Here is a 21,925-nt window from a genome sequence, read left to right as displayed (position 1 = left end):
AGTTTAATTGTTTGATTTTGTTTTTTTAGGTGCATCTTCAAGTTGGTTCTGCCTAAGTATCACGGCAAATCCGCGTTGAAATTCACTTCAGGTTTTCATTCTTTTAATACATTGACATGAATTGATCAAAAAATCTGGGTTGTTGGTCGATAATACAAAATTCATAGACAACATAAAATTATCATCCATAATTCCATGAAAAATCACTGATTTTTACTATTTTATTAATATTGTTATTTGAAGCCAATTACTGATTTTATTACTATTTGTTGTTGTTTGAAGGCAATTATTAATTTTAGTACTGTTTGTTGTTGTTTGAAGGCAACTTGGATTTGGATTAGTAGTTATTTGGTTTGTATGTTGTAGCAGCAGTCATTTGGACTTGGTTGGTACTTATTTGGTAGGTACATGTTTATTTATTTATATAATGTGATTGAATTAATCATTCAAGGTTTGTTACTCTTTGAAGGTATTGTGAGTTTAGGTACTAATTATACAGCTTTTGACTTGAATGCAAGTTGTTGTGATCATGTTTATATCCATTTTGCTTACATATATTTTCCTTTATTTATGGAGTTTATGATTATTTGATATGTAGGGATGGTTGGAAGTAAAGAGTGCTCGCAACTCGATGGGTGGTTCGCGTGTCATTAGTAGCTTGCTTAATTCTATTGGATGGATAGAGCCTTTCACCGTCAAATTCATGTTTGTGATTTCCACTTATATAACTATTTATCTTCGTTATTAATCAATATATTGATTATACTTGTGTGGTTTATTAGGTCTATCTTAGTACTGTTTGTGATTTCCCCTTACATAATATTAGATGTGAGCCCAACGGTAAAATAATAGGTCTGTCTTAGTACTGTTTCAAAATGGGTTGGGCGGGCTGTATTTTAATCGTAAATGTATTTCTGTTCAATCTTAAACGTTTGGCCCGTTTGATATTAGGCATAACCCAGATAAACTAATTCACAATCTTATGGGTCGGAATGACCACCTCTACATTGTATTTCGATATTGCCATTTGGTTTTACAGTTGACCGCTCAATGAAGCTGCTGTCAACTTTTCTTCATTTGAACAAGTGTTGTTGCATATTGACTTTTTGTGATGAATGGTTGTTCATCTGATGATGTGGTTGGAAGTCTTTTAATGACCCACGGGCTCTTAAGTCTATTCGATTTACTTAACTGAGGAGTACCCGTGCAACGCACGGGCTCTTAAGTCTATTTAATATATATCACTATATTTTGTTATAGTTAGTCAATTTATATTTACTCAAGGTGGTGGTGTTATATGAAGGTGATTTGAGTTAATTCCAAGCCCGAAGAGTAGATGATGATTTATTGTCTATCGGTGTATCGCGAGTGGTTCGTAAAGACGAAGACGGGATAACAAGGTAGAAATCTAACACTTGAAAAATGTTATCTACTTTTAGGCTTTAGGCAGGAATCGTGCAGCCACATTGTATGAACTCTGAACTATTCTATTATGTATATGTTTTCAAGCTTTGTTTGATTGCTTGTCCATTTATGATAACAATTATAATTCAGACGATTCTTCAGATGATGAAGATGACGCAGAAGGTGAATTTTGTATAAGATTCTTAAAATTGGCCTTTTTTCTTTTTCTAATGCTACAATCTTTGTTATGTGCAGAAAATATGGGGAATGATGCAAAGTGGAAAGAATCATTGGTTGAGAGGACAATAGCAAGGAAGACCATTAATCTTATGAAACTTGTGTATGGAAAATCTGAAACAAATTCAAATGATTCTATTCATGAAGTTATCGATGATGATGATGAAAGCAATGATGATGACCATTTTAAGCCTAAGGGAGAAGGAAACTAGGTCTATCCTACTCACGTATAGTTCATTAATTGATTTCAAAGATTGCTTGATGGTTAATGTATATAATCTGTTGACCCATTGTTTGACTTTTCCCATAAACCAAGTAAAGGATTAGATGGCGATCAAGTAGATAATGAAGATAGTTCCAAATTTACCAATTATTTAACTCAAAATACTGGAAAGATGTAGAAATAGTTGAACATATTCGTGATCGATTTGAACGTGGCGATTGGTCAAAAGATGCTCGCCGAGGGAAAATTGATGAGGTGGACGGAGAGAAGTATGATGATGATGGTCCTGTTTTTGGTGTGTTTAATTCTGTTGTTCTGTTTAAGTCCATGTTGAACTGTTGGGCCTGGTGAACTGTCCAATTAAATCTCATCAACTGGTACACTGTAATTGGTTACTTTGATTACCAGGTTTATTCATTCCAACCAAGGCTTACTCAAATTTTGTTGCTTTGTGGCTTCTCAAACAGAACTGGGTGCCCGAAATATAAACGTTGACAGAGATACTTTCATTGAGCTAATTACCAAAACGAGGTCTAAACATCCAATATTTATTTTGATACTTCACTCGTGTGTCTGTCAGTTTGTAGGTTTTTGACGAAGGGATTTACCCCAACAAAATTAGTTATGTTTTTAAGTAATTTATATAGAGTTTAAATTTTTAGCATACCCTTTTGTGTTTATTGGTTTAAGTCTGATTATTTATTGTTTTTAATGATTGGTATTTCAGATAGTGTATAATCTTGATGAAAGCTAAATAGATTAGTTGAAGAGGTGGATATGAATGATGGATTTTCAAGACTCTTTGTTTTATACTTGTAGTATTTTGTTAATTAGTTGTAGTATTTTGTTAATCATCATTTTTTTAATTATAGATTTTAAAATTTAAACTAATCTAATGCTTGAAAGGTTACATCATCCTATTATTGTTTTATATTCTTATAAATTATTGACAAAAAAAAAATAGCATTATATAATTGAAGATTGATGTGCGAATGGGCTAGGTGTTAACGTACAGTGATGGATTTAAGCTTAGTTTTAGCTCAAATTAATTAAATAGTTATGAATTTAAGCTTAATTTTAGCTCAAATAAAAAAGTTTAGTCGGTATAATTGATCTTTCCATTCTTAAGAGTTTGGTTTCTGTTCAGTGAGGTGTAATTAAAGACAATGTGAAGATTCAAATTTATATGTAAACAATGAATATGTTTATTTATATGAAAACTAAATGGTGAATTGGTATAAAATATATATTTATGTTTGTTAGTGGGGTGTCTAAGAATGGAATGTCATTCTTAACAAGTTTCAGATATATGACAAGAGTAAGGATGCAAGAATTATAATAAATGTTGTGTATGATTTTACAAGACATGACAAAATGAGCGGGTTGTGTTGGGTCCACTTTAGGTTGTTATGCAGAGATGATTATGAAGTCTATCCTTGCCATAAGGTTTGTAGTTTTGATATAACTTTACTTTAGTATTAAAAAATATTTTGTAGTTTTGAGTAGGAACAGTAGTTATAAAGTGAATTTGTGGTAGATTAAATGATGTTAAAGTATGCTTCTTGCAGACATTGAGCATTTCCCATCACTTCATCTCAGACACAAAGAAGTCGGTGTGTTCTATTACATTGTCCAGGTTTGAAATCCGTTCTCATGTTTCTAAAACAAGTAAACCTTAAAATTATAAAATTCAGATGTATTAACGTCTTTAATTACCTCTTATGATAAAATGAGTTTTGATGTTTACTAGGATTTACTAAGATTAAGTGGTGTTGGATATGTTTGTCAGTTATATTGTGGATTTGAGGCCAATTTTGTTTCATTAACTTGGTTTTGATCAAGTGGGGTTGTAGATGATTTTATTGATTTTGTTTATTACCCTGTTACATACCTTTTTGGATCCAAGTAATCTGATAAAAAAAAAAAAAAGGGAAATTAGATGCAAGTATTATTGCTGCAAGTATTATCAACCACATCAATACTTTTGACACTTTTCCTATAATATCGTTATTTCATATATATAAGTTTAAAAACTAATAATGTTTGCGGATGAGTCCCCGTGCAACGCACGGGCTCATAAATCTAGTATATATATATATATATATATATATATATATATATATATATATATCAATCTAGCAAAGTTAGGTCATCACTCTAGCAAAGTTTGGAGGGCTTTAAAAAAAAAAAAAAAAAAAAAAAACTATATTACTACCTAGGGCTTAAGGGCTTTTTTTCCATCTTGTTCTAGGCCTCTAAATTCTCGGGACCAGCCCTGCTCACGAGAATTCTAACGCGATGTCAAAACCCTCTCACTCGTTCATTTTCTGGAACGAACATTATAATCCTACAGGTCTTCATGAAAAGTTAGGTCATCACTCATCAACAATACACCAAGTCACCAACACCTTGAAGTTAAACCGAATCAAACTCGAGTTTATGGTATTAAGTTAAGCTCGAGCTCAAGCTCTTTGTGATCCGCTCATTTAGGTTAAAACCCTACTCTACATGCTCTCAATCCAACTCGCTGTTAATCCAAAAGTAATCAAGGGAGCAGGTAAGTAAAGTAAAGTGAATAAGTGGATACAACAAAAGGACAAAATAGTCATTGCACATCACCTCACCATCTGCAACCACTCCAAGCAAACTCACTCATTTTTCTTGGTTCACTCACACATGCTCCCATAATAATCTTTATTATTCCATTCTATTCTATTGGCAACAATAACAGTACAACACAATTCCCTTTAAATTCCAATTGCCTCTCTCTCCTCAACTTCATATAAACATTTTTATCTATTTTGTAAATCAAACAATATCCAATCCAACCATTTATTAAATTCGTTTCTCATATATCCCTTTATAATCATATGGTATTATCATATTACACAAAAAATGGCTACAACGACAACTACTATTATGCCAGAACAACAATCAAAACAGAAAGATCATCATAAAACAGCAGCAGCAAATAGTGAGGTTAGTAAACAAGAAATAAAAACAGCAATTGCTAAAGCTGTTGAACTTAGAGCACTTCATGCTGCTTTGTTACAAACTAATAATAGTCCGGCACATTTTCGGTTGCCGGCGGTCTCCCCTGTTTCACGCCATGCTTCTCAATTATCTGCTCAAGATTACCCTGTTTTCACCCCTGTAAGTTTCTATTTTTTTTCCATTATTATTATAATATTTAATATTTAATATTAAAATTTATAATATGCATTTCCAAGGGCTAAACATTTTTATTGTTATACAATAGTTACATAGAATCTTGATCTAGTTATTGAAATTTGGACAAAAAAATCGATACTTACACTTTGAACGTTTCATTTCATTACTTTTAGCGTATGATATTGATTTTACCATTTAAATTCAAACAGATACATCAATAAATCAATAATTATTGATTAAATTTAGTATAGTTACATATTGAATTACGTATGATTAAATTTTTCGGTATTAAAAGGAGGTAAGTATTGAGATATGTGCAAAGCACTAGAAAAACAATTGTAAACAAGTCTACGTTATCGATCTATTATAACATTATCTTACTTGTAAAGTTTGTCTATAATGTAGTGGTAAGTTAATATTAATTTACAATTACAATTTACAATATACAATGAAAATACCTTTTGCTTTACACATAACATATGGTTTTGTCATTTGGAATCTTATTTGAAAATCATTTCTTCTTCGTTGTTTAATTTAATTGATGGATTTGGATTTTCCATTATAGTTGCATAAATTATTATTTTTGGAGTGTAAGTTAATTGTTTATACCCTTTTGTTACTTTTCGTATTTTAATTGACAACGTGGTCCACATTTGTTTTTATCAAATTTGGAATTTATCATAAGATTCTAAATTTAAATCAACTTGTTATGAAGTATTTAGAACTTTAGTTAGTAATCCAACCCTTTTATTAATTTCTATTTCTATCTGGGAGGTGATATTTTCAAATATGATTTTGATATATCCACACATATATGTTGCTACTTTCCAGTTATACCCTCCGATAATTTGAAATGAAAATTTTATATAACACATCATTAAGGGTAATTTAGTGAATTTGTGTGGATCTATCAAAAATAAGTTTGAAAATATCAATTCCCTTTCTATATATATTCTAAATGGTGTATAGGCAAGTAGGATCATTGGTTCACATGAGCACATGCTTGTAAGTTACAATCAAACTTACTAGTAATTGACAACTTTTTTATAAAACCTTTTTAAAATATATTTTTTCCAAGTTTCTTGAAAATGATTTTATTTTAAACTTAAGAAAAAGGTTATAGAGTACATATGTTTTATTTAATAAAATGTCTGTGCCAATCGTGAAAGTATGCATTTTAATTATAAACAAATAAAACAGTGTTCAAAGTATAGAACGAAATCATTTTTCCGCAGCAACGCGCGAGTCAATTTTGCTCGTTAAAATCAATTATTGTAATCTTGATCATTAATGCACTTAAAAGAAGATCTAGCCACATTGTATTAATCAACTATTTTTCGGATGACCTAATATAGATAATCATAACAAATGTTAATTATCATGGTATGTTTGTTAGTCTCATGTCATAACAATAAATAATAAATAATAATATTCCGATAGTAATAAAACATGAAAATGATACGTGTTGCTAGCAATCTACACTCTTAACCTTGAACTGTATGCGGTCTATGACATATATTTACATTTACATAAATAATGATATAGACAACAAATAGTTCAATACTGACCAGAAAAATGATTTGATTGCAAAAAGTTTACAAAATAAGGTGACATTGGTCAAATGAAGAGATATAAGGGGTTTAAGAAGTTATTAATCAATATGATATTGACAAATCAAATTTGCAATTTTTTTAAGATTTTATTTTGTAAAAAACAATTGCATTACTCATACAACCAACAATACGTTAAATATGTCACACATACAACCTTAAAGTTAAGGGTTCAAGTCCTGCTTAAGACATTTCGTGATATATATATTCGTGTTAGTAAAATGTTGGTGTGTGAGTTTTCATTTAAAAAAAAAAAAAAAAAGGTACATTTAGCATGAAGCATCTAACAAACCTCCATGTAATGTTGATAAATATCATTTCGAAATAATAACATTACCAATTTAGAATGATAATGCTATTCAAAGTCATTTATAAATTGCATAAGAATAATTATGATATACATTCACCTTTAATCTCAATGAACACCAATACAAATATATATACCTTCAATTCCACATTTAGGTCCTATAAAATTTAACCTCAACCGTCGATTATGTTCGACATAAACATGGTATCAACGTCTTGCAATTTATGTCGATATAATCAAGGGGTCCAAATTAAAATTTATTCTAGGCCGCCCAATATTTGTTTACATATTATAACAACCAAAAATAATTACTCAATGTTATCTTCAAGAAATGATACTGTGGTCCTGTGGATCACTCTGATAACTACATGTCCATCATATGTTACAAAAAGTTGTTTACATATATCATTATTACTAGTAAAATGACTTGTGAAATCACGGGTTTGTTTAAACGAAACAATTTAATAACATGTTATAGGTATTAAGCGAATGTAAATGCTAAAGTCATTTATTTTAATGACCCGTTTGACTAAGAAACTTGTCGTTATTTTTACAAATATATAGAGACATGTATTTTCGCATATGTATACATATGTAATGTAATTAATTTCGTAAAAAGAATCCATATTTGAATATTAATAATATAATAATTATAATTATAATTATTATATTAAAAGTAAATAATAATAATAAAGTTCGCTCAAAATTGTGTATTTATATTTTTAATAATAATAATTATTATTATTAGTAATAATAAATGTCTTTTAAAATTTTTTATAAAATTAAAATTAAAATTTAGGAGAGATTAGTATTTCCTTTTATAAAAGATTTCGTATTATTTTTTTAATTAAATTAATATATAATTATGACATCATCATTATGAAAATTAAAGAATAATTAGCTTAATGATGATATCATCATTTTAGAGCTTTATATGACTATATAGATTATCGAGTATTTTTTATTTTATATGTTTTTACTCATATTTTTATTTATTTTAGATAATATAATATAAATTTTCTATATAGCACAAGACTATGACTTTAGTACTGTACACTTTAAATATTATCTAAAATCATGTACACATAATAATAAAAGCAGATTCCTTTTCATATAAAAACACATTGTTTCAGTTTCAAGTTTTGTTGGACAGCTTTCCAGACTAAAAGTTGCTTCAAAAGAAAGATTCAGTTTTTAAAGCTCTGTTCAATGCAACATCGAGCTCAATTTCTATAGTGTTTGAGTTTGGCTCGATAGTTTATCGAGCCTTTGAGATGTAAGTTCGATTTTGGCTCGATAACATTAAAGACTACTTGTGCTAGACTTGACAAGCTCAAGACTTTTTATATGTGTACTTATTTGCTTTATGATAACCAAATTTATTTCAAATATATGTGCAAATTCAATCCCTATAACTAAAAATATTTCATTAGTGCATAAATTTTGGGATAAAATGTGATCGCACGTCAACCTCATAGAACTTACTAGTCATATTAAAATTTATCTATTTCTATTAAGAGCACCAAGTCCAAGAGTCGTGACACTGAGCTCGGTGTTAAATCTCAGTGTTAAGTTATTTAACACTGAGGCCAAAACAGAGGAAATCGTTCAGTGTTAAATTTCAGTGTCCAATTCATTATTTAATTGTTTTTTTAATACTTTAATAATATAATATTATTTTAAGAAAGAGAAGAAGAAAGAAAAAAAAATTAAACAACAGCATTACCCATCCAACGCTGACATTTAACACCGGATTTAACACTGATTTAACATCGGAGGGGAGTCGTGCGCACCGGTGTTCCCGGCTTTAAATCTCTTTAATTAACGCTGAAAAATATATACAACTTCCAGTGCTCTTAGTAGTATCATTTGAAAACTTTAAACTACAAATCGAATTCATATACATGAATTTTTTACTTAACGTACAAATTTATTAATAATTTAATAATAGCTCGAATTACCTCTTATAAGCTCAAGCTGACTCGATATATATATTTCAAACCATTTTAAGTTAGACTAATAGTCGAGATTGATTATGCTATCCTTCTAAGAGGTCCGGTTAAAATTTTAGTGGCAACATATATTGGGCGACCAGAAAAATGAACAGTCACGGAATAATCCGGTTAGTGCTTGTATGTATATCTGAGTAAAAATACATTCCCTTCGAAAAAATGATACTTTCATACATTTGAGTAAAAATATGCGTTTTATCTCTTAATGCAAGTTCATAATTGATCATTAATAGCTCTAATCGTTTGGAACCTTAAGTTAGATTCACGAAACATATTTTTTCCTCAAATTCTAATCTTATGGTATGTTATTATACAATATTTGCAGAGTTATGATGATGTACCACGAAATCAAACTTTTCAAAGTTGTTGGGATGAATGTAGCGTAAACGGAGGAGGTAACGACGATTTACGATTCTTTTCTGATTACAAGAACCCCAACACATCTTCACGAACATTGTTACCATCTGATTTGATGAGCATTGTCCCTCATACGTACCGATCTGATGATCAAAATTCTGTCACAAATTCGTCAAATCATAACCACGTTACACTCTTACGAACATCGCCTGGAACTGATATATCTAGGTCGAGAAGAAACAGTCTTGGTGATTTTAGATCAATTACATCGTGCAACACATGTAAGCCCGCGACACTTAGTACAAATGCTAATAATGTGGCGGAAAATGGAGGGAAAATTCATAAGTATTCGAATTTGGTGGTACCAATGACGGATTCGCATACATCGGTTCAATCTCATTCTAAAGCCAAATCGGGAATGAGTCTTTCGTGGTTGTTTCCTCGTTTAAACAAGAAGAAACATAAAAATATGGAGAGTTCGAGTTCTCCAAACCGGATAGATTCGGATGATGCATCTTTTAAACATTCGGGGATTATGTCGATTGAGGCATTGAAGAAAGAACTGATTGAAGCTAACGAGAGACGGGACATGGCGTTAACGGAGGTTTCGGAGATGAAATCTTCGATAGGCGATTTGAAAGAGAAGTTGGAGTATTTAGAGAATTATTGTGAAGAGCTTAAGAAGGCGTTAGGTCAAGCGGTTTTACAAAACGATTCTGAAAATTCTCGAGTTGTAAAGAAAGGGACGAAGCCCGTTGATGGAAACAACGAAAACATGCCGGTTAGTAATGAAGTAATGGTGGAAGGGTTTATGCAGATCGTTTCGGAAGCAAGATTATCGGTGAAACATTTTAGTAAAACGTTAGTAGCTCAAATCGATGAAGAAGATACAACATTATTGGAAAACTTAAACTCGATTCTTCAACCTTATAAGTTATCGTTAGACTCCAAGTACTCAAAAGTAGTATTGTGTCATCTCGAAGCGATTATAAACCAATCATTATATCAAGATTTTGAAAATTGTGTGTTTCAAAAGAATGGTAGTCCGAAACTTTTAGACCCGCAACAAGAACGCCAAGCACAATTCTCTTCGTTTTGTGCGCTTAGAAACTTGAGTTGGAATGAGGTGTTGAGAAAAGGAACAAAGTATTATAGTGAAGAGTTCAGTAAGTTTTGTGATCAGAAAATGAGTGGGATCATTACAGCTTTGAACTGGACCCGGGCCTGGCCCGAACAGTTGTTGCAAGCGTTTTTTGTTGCGGCTAAGTGCATATGGTTACTGCATTTGTTGGCGTTTTCGTTTAGTCCTGCACTTGGGATATTGCGGGTAGATGAGAATCGAAGCTTTGATGGTGCGTTTATGGAGGATGTGTTTGTTGATAGGCAAAGATCGCAGAATCCGACACGGGTAAAGGTTATGATAATGCCTGGGTTTTATGTGCATGATAGGGTTTTAAAGTGCAAGGTTCTTTGCAGGTATAAAAATGCAGGTTGAAGTATATTAACAATCTTTTGTTTAGTTTCTTACCAAGTAACATATTGTTTTTGTGTATTCTAATTGACTGTTGCACCAAGAGATGAATGTTTTTGTGTTTCTTACTGTTGTTGGATTCAAATGTTGATAGGTTTGTAGAGGATTACTATATGACTTGTGGATTGAAATTTGCAGGATAAGTTTTACATTTTGATGTACCCAGGCCCACACTCCATACCCTAAGTCAACATCATATCAATGAGGATGAAGATCTTAAGTAGAAATTTAATGCATAGAATTAACAACAAACTTGTACAATTTCATATAGTCATTACATTGAATTAATAAGAATGTACCAGTAGCATTGCATTGAAAAGGGAGCAAGCCCATTGATACATAGTCATTATAATAATGATGATGAATGATGATAATGACGAATGATGATGATGAAGAATAATGATGATAATTATTATGATGATGATGATAACTTGGTAACACATAAATGATTTACCTGACAAATAAATGTTTAATTAACGCGAAAGCTACATGCTGTTACTAGTGAATTAGGTTGGTGAGGCTGGGGAAGCACTCCACCAAAAGCTAACTGAAAGACTTGTAGTGAGAGATCGAACATAGTGCCACCATTTGGGAGGGATGTAAAGCATCTCGCCTTCTTCTAAAATGCAATCCATAAATTCAGCATCTTCAATCTTTGGGAATTCATTCGGGTCCATGTTGTCCAGATCGACCTTTAACAAACAGTTGATTTAGGAGTGGTAATTACATATAAGACGCTACAGGTGGTAATTTTTACCCAAAGTTCGAGCATTGTTGGTTTACTAGAGAAATAGATTAAAATGTAACAGTTTAAACGAGTTAAGAGCCACCAAAAGTGTTGTGGTAATTATAAAACCTCCTATTTTTCAATTCTATCCAAAAAATATATTGTTGTAGAGAAGGGGGGCCGATCTAAAAGGAAACAGGAAACATTCATTCATGAACAGAATTTATGTTCACCGATGAATATAAAAGGCAAAATAGAATATTATATTTTTTCACTTCGATATTAGTTTATGCATACCATTATCATTTCATCTTAACATCTTAGTTACTGGATAGCATTATTTGTTACTTGTAATATTTATCAATGAATTTTTTTTTTTTTAAAAGTTTAGCCTTTAATATTCATTGGTGACTATGCATATAATTTATTATTCATCAAAAAATTTATCTGCGTCCCTCTAGGATCATAATTTCATCTGGGTCCTTTTTCTTGTTGAGATAACATCATTCTCGTAATTGTATTTATCACAATGTTTCTAAAGTCTTAAAAGGTCAACTCAAACCGGCCCGTTTTGAGGCGTTAAAACCCATTTTGCCACATCTAATGGCAACCTTGCGTAAAATAGAAAAGAGCTACCTGGCTAGAATTCTTCAACATAGATTCAGAGTGCGGGTAAAGTTCCTCTGACAAAGAAGCTGGATAGAGCCTAACATATTTCTTCCCAACAACCTGAAATATGTAATACAATATTCTTTTAACATCTAACATGATTTCTTATACACTATGCAGATTAAAAAAAACTGAAGACAATACATGCAAACTGAAGTTATAAATGACCTGAGCAAGAATATTATGGTGAGGATCATGGTGTAATGGTGTGACAGTGCCAGCTGGACCAAACCAAGCGTTAACCGACTTCATTTCAGTTCCACCAGCAAAACAGTAGTCAGGGATAACAATATCATTCCTTAACTCTTGTATCTGCATATAAACAAACATAATTGCTAGGGCTGCCAGATTTTTCGAGCCTTATATATGACACTTGAAGTCGGGTCATGAGATATTTAGAAAGCTCGGGCTCTACAAATTTATAACATACATATAAATTTAATTTTTTTATTTTTTATGAATATATATAAGTAACCTTTTATTACCAAGTAATTGTAATTATTTCTATGAATCAAATTGAGCTTTAAAATAGTCAAGATCAATTAGCTAGGCTTGTTTACACCCACCAACGCTTTATCTCTATCAAGTCAAATGGACGTTCAAAAAATATTAGCTTAAAGGAGAGGTCAAACGGCCTGAAAAGTCTCCCATGAGTGTAGAACATCACTTAAACATATATAACACAGCCTAATTTAAAATATCCATTTTGACTTAGCCTGACCCGCCCATTTGCCTACCTCTACTATAGTGCATGAGAGAAAGAACATGCCTGATCAAACAAGGGATGCTGAGCTAAATAAGTAGGGCCAATGGGACTATTTGACTGAATTCTATCCAGAAACTCAGAAAATGTTAACATCTCCTGCTTCCAATCGGTGCATAAATAGTTTTTCCCAACCTGCAAGATGTTCTACAACACATTTTTCAGAATCTACAGAAGATATCTGCAACAAAAACTGGTCATCAGGAGAGCTTAAAAATTGACGTTGAACACTTTACACAAGTTTTTGCTGAATCGAAACAGATTACTATATGATTAATTGTATGAAGATGCATCAAACTTTACCAGAAAATTTAGTATAGTGCATGATCCATTATAAAATTTAATATTGTGAGGTTTTACCTTCTATGGGGAGCCAATGTGCTCGTTCATAGGAGGGTTTCCTCTCTTGCCCAAAAAAAAAAAAATAATAATAAGTTACTGACATTGTATGTTTTTTGACCTCATGTAACTTGTAAACTGGTGATATATCACATGAAAAAGAAGTCTGTGGATACATACAACAACAAATCTAGCAAGCTAGATACACACAACAGCAAGGTTGCAAAAATCACTACTCGGGGATATATTTAAATGTTATTATACATTTAAATAACAAATTTCAAAAAAACATGTGTGTATTTACAAAAAATCCATAAACATAAACGTTAATATACTTGTATAGAATCATATGTATAATCTTCATTTGTTCAAAAGCTCTAAAACTCTAATTTAAATTCATAACAACTTGTTGACCAATATTGACTCTATAACAGATTTTGACTGACAATCCGATTTTGACCAACTAAATCCGATTTTGACCCATTGACCGCTGTTGAACAAGTAATTACTCGGATTCTGGAAAATCGTCTCGGCTGGTTCTAAAAAGGAGTACTCGGCATTAATCAGGGAGTTTTACAACAGTGCGCTATAAAAGCCTTTAGTAGTTAGATGCATGCAATAGTATCTCAGGTCAAACTTAACACAATTTCAGAAACTTAAACAGACCATAAGCAATATGAAATTATATATGTAAAAGACAAAAATATAAAGTTTTCTAAAAATATACATCACCTCGACAGGAACAGTGCGGTATCCGGCAACTTTTTTAAGGTAATTTAAGTCATTCCACTTGGACGTAGCGGGCCAATGAGTCATACAATCAGTTAATAAAACTGGAGAACCTGAGAGGAAATAGTCACGCATAAATGCCTCCAATGAAAGACCAGATCTCTTCCCAACAAGTTTACACGATAAAGACTTCTTGGGTAAGAATTGAAGGACCTACAAGTTTAATAGAGTAATAAGTCATTATAAAATTCAATGTATTGGTCCTACAACTTTAAGGAACGAACGATTTGAACCACGAGAAAAAGCTAATGAATCCAGCTTTTTACACTTCTTCCTATCTACAATCTGTTCACTTTCAAACCGTCTGAGCATTCTTGGCATCTTCAATGGTTTGCTGATAAATATATAATTCAGACAGGTAAAATCATTACTCAGCAATTAATGCACATACTTCCATCAACTAAAACTGTGCTTCTTGATTGTATGAATATCACTATTTTCTATTTTTCAAGCAAGGTAAAAGGATTAAAGACATGTTTTTTATTTTTTGAATTATACCTTACAGTACAATACTTCTTTAAAAAATATGTATAGCTCAAGGCCTACCAAAAAAATTGTAATTTTTTTGACCTTCCTAGCGTTTACCTGTCCATGTTAATAAATGTCACTTGTATTTGTCCTAAAAAAACCATCCCATTCTCGGTCCAAAATGTTTAGCATGATAAAAAGGAGATACGCAAACTCAGATGCTGATCCTTCTGAAACTAATAACATGTAGGATGCCCTACCAACACCAGATACCAAGTCTACTAAAATAAAAAGTTATCTAGATTGTAACTTATATAGCATAAATACATTAGACATAAAGGAAAAAAAGAATAAAAAAAACTGCTAGTTACACCGGAAGGTATAAGATTTTTCTTAATTTGCTATTGCTGTATAAAACAAAATAAGCCCTTTAGCTCCATTAAACTTCTAAAAACTCTGATTGTAAGCAATGTTGCAAAACTTGCTATTCGGGGAGTAATCGGTCGGGACTTTAGAAGGAGTAATCGGCAATTCGGGGATTAATTGTATTGTATTTTTATTATACAATTAAATAATAAATTTTGAAGTGATATGTGTAAATATAGAAGAAAACCATCAACATAAACTTTTAACTTAATTGTCTAAAATTTTTCATTTTGTTCAAAAACCCTAAAATTCTAATAAAAATGTTGACCAATTTTGACTTTGACCGACTTTGATCAACAAATTCGATCTTAACCCATTAGCGGACGTTGACCGCTTAATTGAACGAATTTTGAAAAATCGGAACATACTGCTCTCAAAAAGGAGTAATCGGGGTTTTTTCAAAGTGATTGTAGGTACCCTTTGACCTCGAAATAAGGAGATCAGATTTTGGAAAAACGGTCCCATTATATAATAACGGGTGCCACCAAAGTTGTAAAAGTTACTAGTCGGGGACTAGTCAGACTTTTGACCAGCTAAATCCGACTTGGCCTAGTCGGGTCGGACTACTTCAAATCCCAACTAGTCTGACCACGTTTACAACATGGATGCCATGTCATCATTTTACATTTTATAGCTCCGATTCATTACATTTTACATTTTATAGCTCCGATTCACAAAAGATAGTAATATCGGAAAGCTTATTACAGTTATTAGAATATTTTGTTAAAAATACTTCAAATACAATTGTAAAATGTGCAAAGTTTAAACCATTACTAAAGGTTTTTACTTCTGGATATTATTCACTCAATTCACTGAATAATATTCTCCTGCCATATAAATCATCAAATAAAATAATCAAATAAAATAATCAAATACTCGATCTAATTACTAATAACTAACTTACGATTAATCAGACACACACATACATACTTAACAGAAACTCACCTCCATCAAGTTGAATGCATTATGATTGGTTATCAATTTAGTATTATCACCGTCCTCCAAAACCCTAACGATACTGTTGGCTCTTTCCGTCGCTTTCTGAACACCATTCTCCAAATCCTTACGCAACACCATCCCTCCCATTATCAATCCCATATCTAAAACCCTAATTGCCTCAATATACTCACCATTTCCATAATGAAACTTCGCCACGTGTAAACACGCCATTGAATACGCGTCTCTCCAAACTGGCAACACCGTATGCCATGGACCGGAGTGTAGTTGCTCCCACGCCATCTCACGCGCCGCCTCTGCCGCGCGTACGTCTCCGTTCGCAGCGCGTGATGACATACGCACGTATGCATAACCGCCTTCTTCGGATATGCGTTGTAGTAGGTTGTGTGACACGTCATCTAATATCGGAGTTGATAAAACGTCGTCGTCGGAGTTCACGGCGGCCATCGGCGGTGATTGAGAGAAATTAGAAGCTTCGTGTTTCGCCGATTAAATTTTGATTTGATTTGATTTGTTTATGTTTATATTTCCCACTAGTGAAGTAGAAGAGCGTGACGTGTACCTCTAAGATTTTTGTTCTTATTTCCAGATATTATTTGAGATATTTTTCACTTTTTGCTTACGTGGCCGTATGGAGAATATTACGAAACTACCCCTGAGTACTTTTCAACTAGAAATCTTTTGTATGTTCATGAATGAATGGGTTTCTTTAAATGGGCCACCATATCTGTATTTTTCTTTTGATGTGTTTGGTCTTAACTTGTGTGTTTTATAAGGTAAAATGTCCAAGTTCTAAGAACTTTTCTATTCGTGTTTTCGTAGCAAGGCTAGTATTTTAATAATTAACTTATATATGTTCAAATAGTCTAAACTAGTTAGGAGTCCTCGCTTCGCGTTGTTTCTCCGTTTCGAATATAATTTTTTGCGTTTAGTTCGTAAAATTATTTCATGTTTAACGGTTATGCCGGTGAAACGTAACTCGAGTCCAACGAAAAGATAAAGCCCGTCAAAAAACCTTTGCACCCCTATAAAGTTTCAATTTATCCCCAAACAAATTTACATTTTGGCCCTTGAATCTTTTTGTAGCTGTAAATATATAGTATTGAGTGCTTGTGTGTATAACAGTTAAAGTTTGAAGTACAAAAGTTAATCGATTGAAACTCTTGGGTGCATCGACATTCATCGCTTGAACTCTTGGGTTCATCCACATTAATGTTTGAATTCGTATGTATGACAACCCGGAAATTTTCGACTAAATTTAAACTTAATCCTTATGTGATTCTTACACGATAATCAAAGTCAGTTAAACTGAATCTCAAAATTTTTGAACTGTGCTCATAATTTTCCTTTAACCTTGACTAATTCCGGCGATTCACGAACCCTGTGTATAATATAATATATATATATATATATATATATATATATATATATATATATATATATATGGAGAGGATCCCCTGAGAACTCCAAGCCTGTGAGAACCCTGAGAACTCTCGCGGGCGAACAATTTTCAATATGGGTCGAATTACTGTAATTGCTTTCCTATTCATCGTCTTCATCATATGCTCATCGAATTACTGTAATTGCGAACAATTCCGGCTAATTTTACTTCACTTTATATCAAATCTTTTGAATTTTGGGTCGTGTACAAATTCTCATCAACTATTACAAATCAAATAAGAAAAATAGAGATAATTCGGTGAAGTTATAAGATACGGAAGAGAACATTGATCAACAACAAAATAACAAAATTGCATATGCACCTTAATTAGATGTATTGTTTAGCTAAATTAGTTTCTTAGTGATTCGTTGATGTTCGTACAAAAAAACAGTAGGAAGAAGATGTAATTTGAAGATGCAAGTTGGTACATCTTTTTTGTTCTACAAATAATTGTAGATCAGGTTCTATAAATAATTGTAGAACAAGTTCAATTTAATCAGTTTTTTTTTTTTAAATTGATGTTCTACATGATGTTCTACATAAAATGTAGAACCCAAACAAAATATGCATCTTATACAAATTGTTCGAATATCTCAAAATTGTTCGCCCGCCAAAATTTTTTGTTCTAATTCCTACTTTTTTGTTCTAATTGCTACTTTTTTGTTCTAATTCAAAAATTTTTGTTCTAATACAAAATTTTTTGCTCTCCCTTCTTTTTTTTTTTGGTTCTAATTCAACAGTTTTTGTTCTAATTCAACAATTATTGCTCGCCCTTCAAATTTTTTGCTCGACTTCCAACTTTTTTGCTCGCCCGCCTTTATTTTTTGTTCGAATATCACTTTTTTTGTTCGCCCGTGTCCCATTTTTGCTCGAATTTCATCTTTTTTGCTCGAATTTCCCTTTTTTGCTCGAATTTCAGTGTATTTTTGAGTTCTCAGGGTTCTCACACAAAAAAGTTCTCATTTGATCCCTCTACTATACACATATATATATATATATATATATATATATATATATATATATATATATATATATATATATATACATATAATTTCTATACATAATTAATATTATATGTATATTGTAATAAATATATAAAATGTATAAATATTAAACATTCAAGATATGTTATTATATAATATATATTATATAAAATATTAATATATTAAATTTAATTACAAGTTAACATATAATTGTTATATTAATATCATTATTATTATTATTAATATCATTATTAACATTTGTATTAATTATTATTATTGTAAAAATAATACAATCTATTATTATTATTATCATTAATAATATTATTATTATCATATTTATAATTATTATTATCAGTATTATTACTTTTATTATTATTAATAATATTATCAGATTATTATTATTAATATATTTATTAATCAGTTATTAATATATTTATTAATATATTTATATTTAATAATAATATCAATTAAAAAAATAAAAAGTCAAATAAAGAGTACTAATAATTAGCCGCTTTTTATTTTTATATATTTTTTATTATTTCTTCTTCCTCCTTAATTAGAATTCTGTTGATCCATAATCACAAGAAAACAAGATCAATCAAATTATAATCACTTCACCAATCATTCAATTATCCATATAAATCATCTGATTTCAGCTATTCGAAAGAGAAGAAACAGAAGTGAAAAGAAACCCATCGACTATCTGTTGTTCTTAAACTCAAACCCATTTAACCTCTAAATTGATTCAAAAAGAATTGAAGAGAAGTAGTAATGCAGAAGTGTTCTAAATCACATCGTGATTGTTTCTTCAAATTATCAAGTTTTAACTCGCCAAATCAAACTCGAATTCGAAGAGTCAAAATTCGGATTAAAGTCAACTGAAATTTTGAATTCCCAAATTCGAAATTTAAGAGTTATTTCAAGTTCAATTGATGACTCACGAGTATTATAATGGTGATTTGAAGCAGGTCACCTTAAGAAATCGTGATCTAAAACTCTTTAGATTTTGAGTTTTGAATTTGAGTTCTATAATGATAATCGAGTACTGTTCTTCGATTAATCTCACTTTTTGTTGCTGTTATGAATCAAGCTGCTTCACGAATGATGTTAGTCGCAGCTTTAGACCTCTTTTCATTTGATTTCATGCTTCAATTTTTGATTGATTGGATCTGATTTTTTTATTCATCGGCTTTGTGAAGCTGTTGCTGCTTACTTTATGAAAACAGATCAGATATATATATATATATATATATATATATATATATATATATATATATATATATATATATATATATATATATATATATATATAAAGGAAACCGTAACTACTAATGGACTGCTGATTGGGCCGCTATATTTCTGTTTTCTACTAAGCCGAACTATAGCACATAGCCCAACTCATTTTACAGCCACTACAGGCCCATCGGTATTGATTTTTATTAGTATATTATTATTATTATTATTATTATTATTATTATTATTATTATTATTATCACCAATATTATGATTATTATTATTATCACCAATATTATGATTATTAATTATTATCATTATTATCACTAAGTATTAAAGTCATTATTATTATTATTATTATTATTATTATTATTATTATTATTATTATTATCACTAAGTATTAAAGTCATTATTATTATTATTATTATTATTATTATTATTATTATTATTATTATTATTATTATTATTATTATTATTACTAGTAAGTATTAGTTACCATTTTTATAATTACAATTGTAGTGACCCGAACTTTTCCATGTTTATATATATTAATTGAGATTGATATTTACATGATTAAATGTTTTCAACATGTTAAGCAATCAAACTTTTTAAGACTTGATTAATTGAAATATGTTTCATATAGACAATTGACCACCCAAGTTGATCGGTGATTCACGAACGTTAAAACTTGTAAAAACTATATGATGACATATATATGGATATATATATATATATAGTTAACATGATACTATTATAAGAAAACATATCATAAAGTATATTAACAATGAACTACATATGTAAAAACAAGACTACTAACTTAATGATTTTTAAACGAGACATATATGTAACGATTATCGTTGTAAAGACATTTAATGTATATATATCATATTAAGAGATATTCATACATGATAATATCATGATAATATAATAATTTAAAATCTCATTTGATATTATAAACATTGGGTTAACAACATTTAACAAGATCGTTAACCTAAAGGTTTCAAAACAACACTTACATGTAACGACTAACGATGACTTAACGACTCAGTTAAAATGTATATACATGTAGTGTTTTAATATGTATTTATACACTTTTGAAAGACTTCAATACACTTATCAAAATACTTCTACTTAACAAAAATGCTTACAATTACATCCTCGTTCAGTTTCATCAACAATTCTACTCGTATGCACCCGTATTCGTACTCGTACAATACACAGCTTTTAGATGTATGTACTATTGGTATATACACTCCAATGATCAGCTCTTAGCAGCCCATGTGAGTCACCTAACACATGTGGGAACCATCATTTGGCAACTAGCATGAAATATCTCATAAAATTACAAAAATATGAGTAATCATTCATGACTTATTTACATGAAAACAAAATTACATATCCTTTATATCTAATCCATACACCAACGACCAAAAACACCTACAAACACTTTCATTCTTCAATTTTCTTCATCTAATTGATCTCTCTCAAGTTCTATCTTCAAGTTCTAAGTGTTCTTCATAAATTCCAAAAGTTCTAGTTTCATAAAATCAAGAATACTTTCAAGTTTGCTAGCTCACTTCCAATCTTGTAAGGTGATCATCCAACCTCAAGAAATCTTTGTTTCTTATAGTAGGTTATTATTCTAATACAAGGTAATAATCATATTCAAACTTTGGTTCAATTTCTATAACTATAACAATCTTATTTCAAGTGATGATCTTACTTGAACTTGTTTTCGTGTCATGATTCTGCTTCAAGAACTTCGAGCCATCCAAGGATCCATTGAAGCTAGATCCATTTTTCTCTTTTCCAGTAGGTTTATCCAAGGAAATTAAGGTAGTAATGATGTTCATAACATCATTCGATTCATACATATAAAGCTATCTTATTCGAAGGTTTAAACTTGTAATCACTAGAACATAGTTTAGTTAATTCTAAACTTGTTCGCAAACAAAAGTTAATCCTTCTAACTTGACTTTTAAAATCAACTAAACACATGTTCTATATCTATATGATATGCTAACTTAATGATTTAAAACCTGGAAACACGAAAAACACCGTAAAACCGGATTTACGCCGTCGTAGTAACACCGCGGGCTGTTTTGGGTTAGTTAATTAAAAACTATGATAAACTTTGATTTAAAAGTTGTTATTCTGAGAAAATGATTTTTATTATGAACATGAAACTATGGTTAAACTCAAAGTGGAAGTATGTTTTCTAAAATGGTCATCTAGACGTCGTTCTTTCGACTGAAATGACTACCTTTACAAAAACGAC

At 30.8% G+C, this 21,925-nt stretch overlaps 2 protein-coding genes across 2 annotated transcripts; one reads left to right on the top strand and one right to left on the bottom strand.

The window, feature by feature from the left end:
* Nucleotides 1-4,599: 4,599 nt before the first annotated feature.
* Nucleotides 4,600-10,952, top strand: LOC139852960 (IRK-interacting protein). Its single transcript, XM_071842309.1, has 2 exons — nucleotides 4,600-5,017; nucleotides 9,290-10,952. Exons 1-2 carry the CDS (start codon nucleotides 4,760-4,762, stop codon nucleotides 10,814-10,816), a joined length of 1,785 nt encoding a protein of 594 aa, XP_071698410.1. The 5' UTR covers nucleotides 4,600-4,759; the 3' UTR covers nucleotides 10,817-10,952.
* A 178-nt stretch (nucleotides 10,953-11,130) lies between these two features.
* LOC139855869 (lysine-specific demethylase JMJ30) lies at nucleotides 11,131-16,469 on the bottom strand. Its single transcript, XM_071845111.1, has 6 exons — nucleotides 15,979-16,469; nucleotides 14,083-14,292; nucleotides 13,018-13,146; nucleotides 12,417-12,560; nucleotides 12,216-12,308; nucleotides 11,131-11,544 (listed from the first exon to the last, which is right to left on the bottom strand). The coding sequence occupies exons 1-6, from the start codon at nucleotides 16,435-16,437 to the stop codon at nucleotides 11,359-11,361; spliced, it is 1,221 nt and encodes a 406-aa protein (XP_071701212.1). The 5' UTR covers nucleotides 16,438-16,469; the 3' UTR covers nucleotides 11,131-11,358.
* Between the last annotated feature and the right edge of the window lie 5,456 nt (nucleotides 16,470-21,925).

The sequence above is a fragment of the Rutidosis leptorrhynchoides genome, chromosome 6, assembly GCF_046630445.1.
Source record: "Rutidosis leptorrhynchoides isolate AG116_Rl617_1_P2 chromosome 6, CSIRO_AGI_Rlap_v1, whole genome shotgun sequence".
NCBI classification, from domain to species: Eukaryota; Viridiplantae; Streptophyta; class Magnoliopsida; order Asterales; family Asteraceae; genus Rutidosis; species Rutidosis leptorrhynchoides.
The sequence above is the reverse complement of the archived record's forward strand: the minus strand, read 5'-3'. Positions and strand labels throughout refer to the sequence as shown.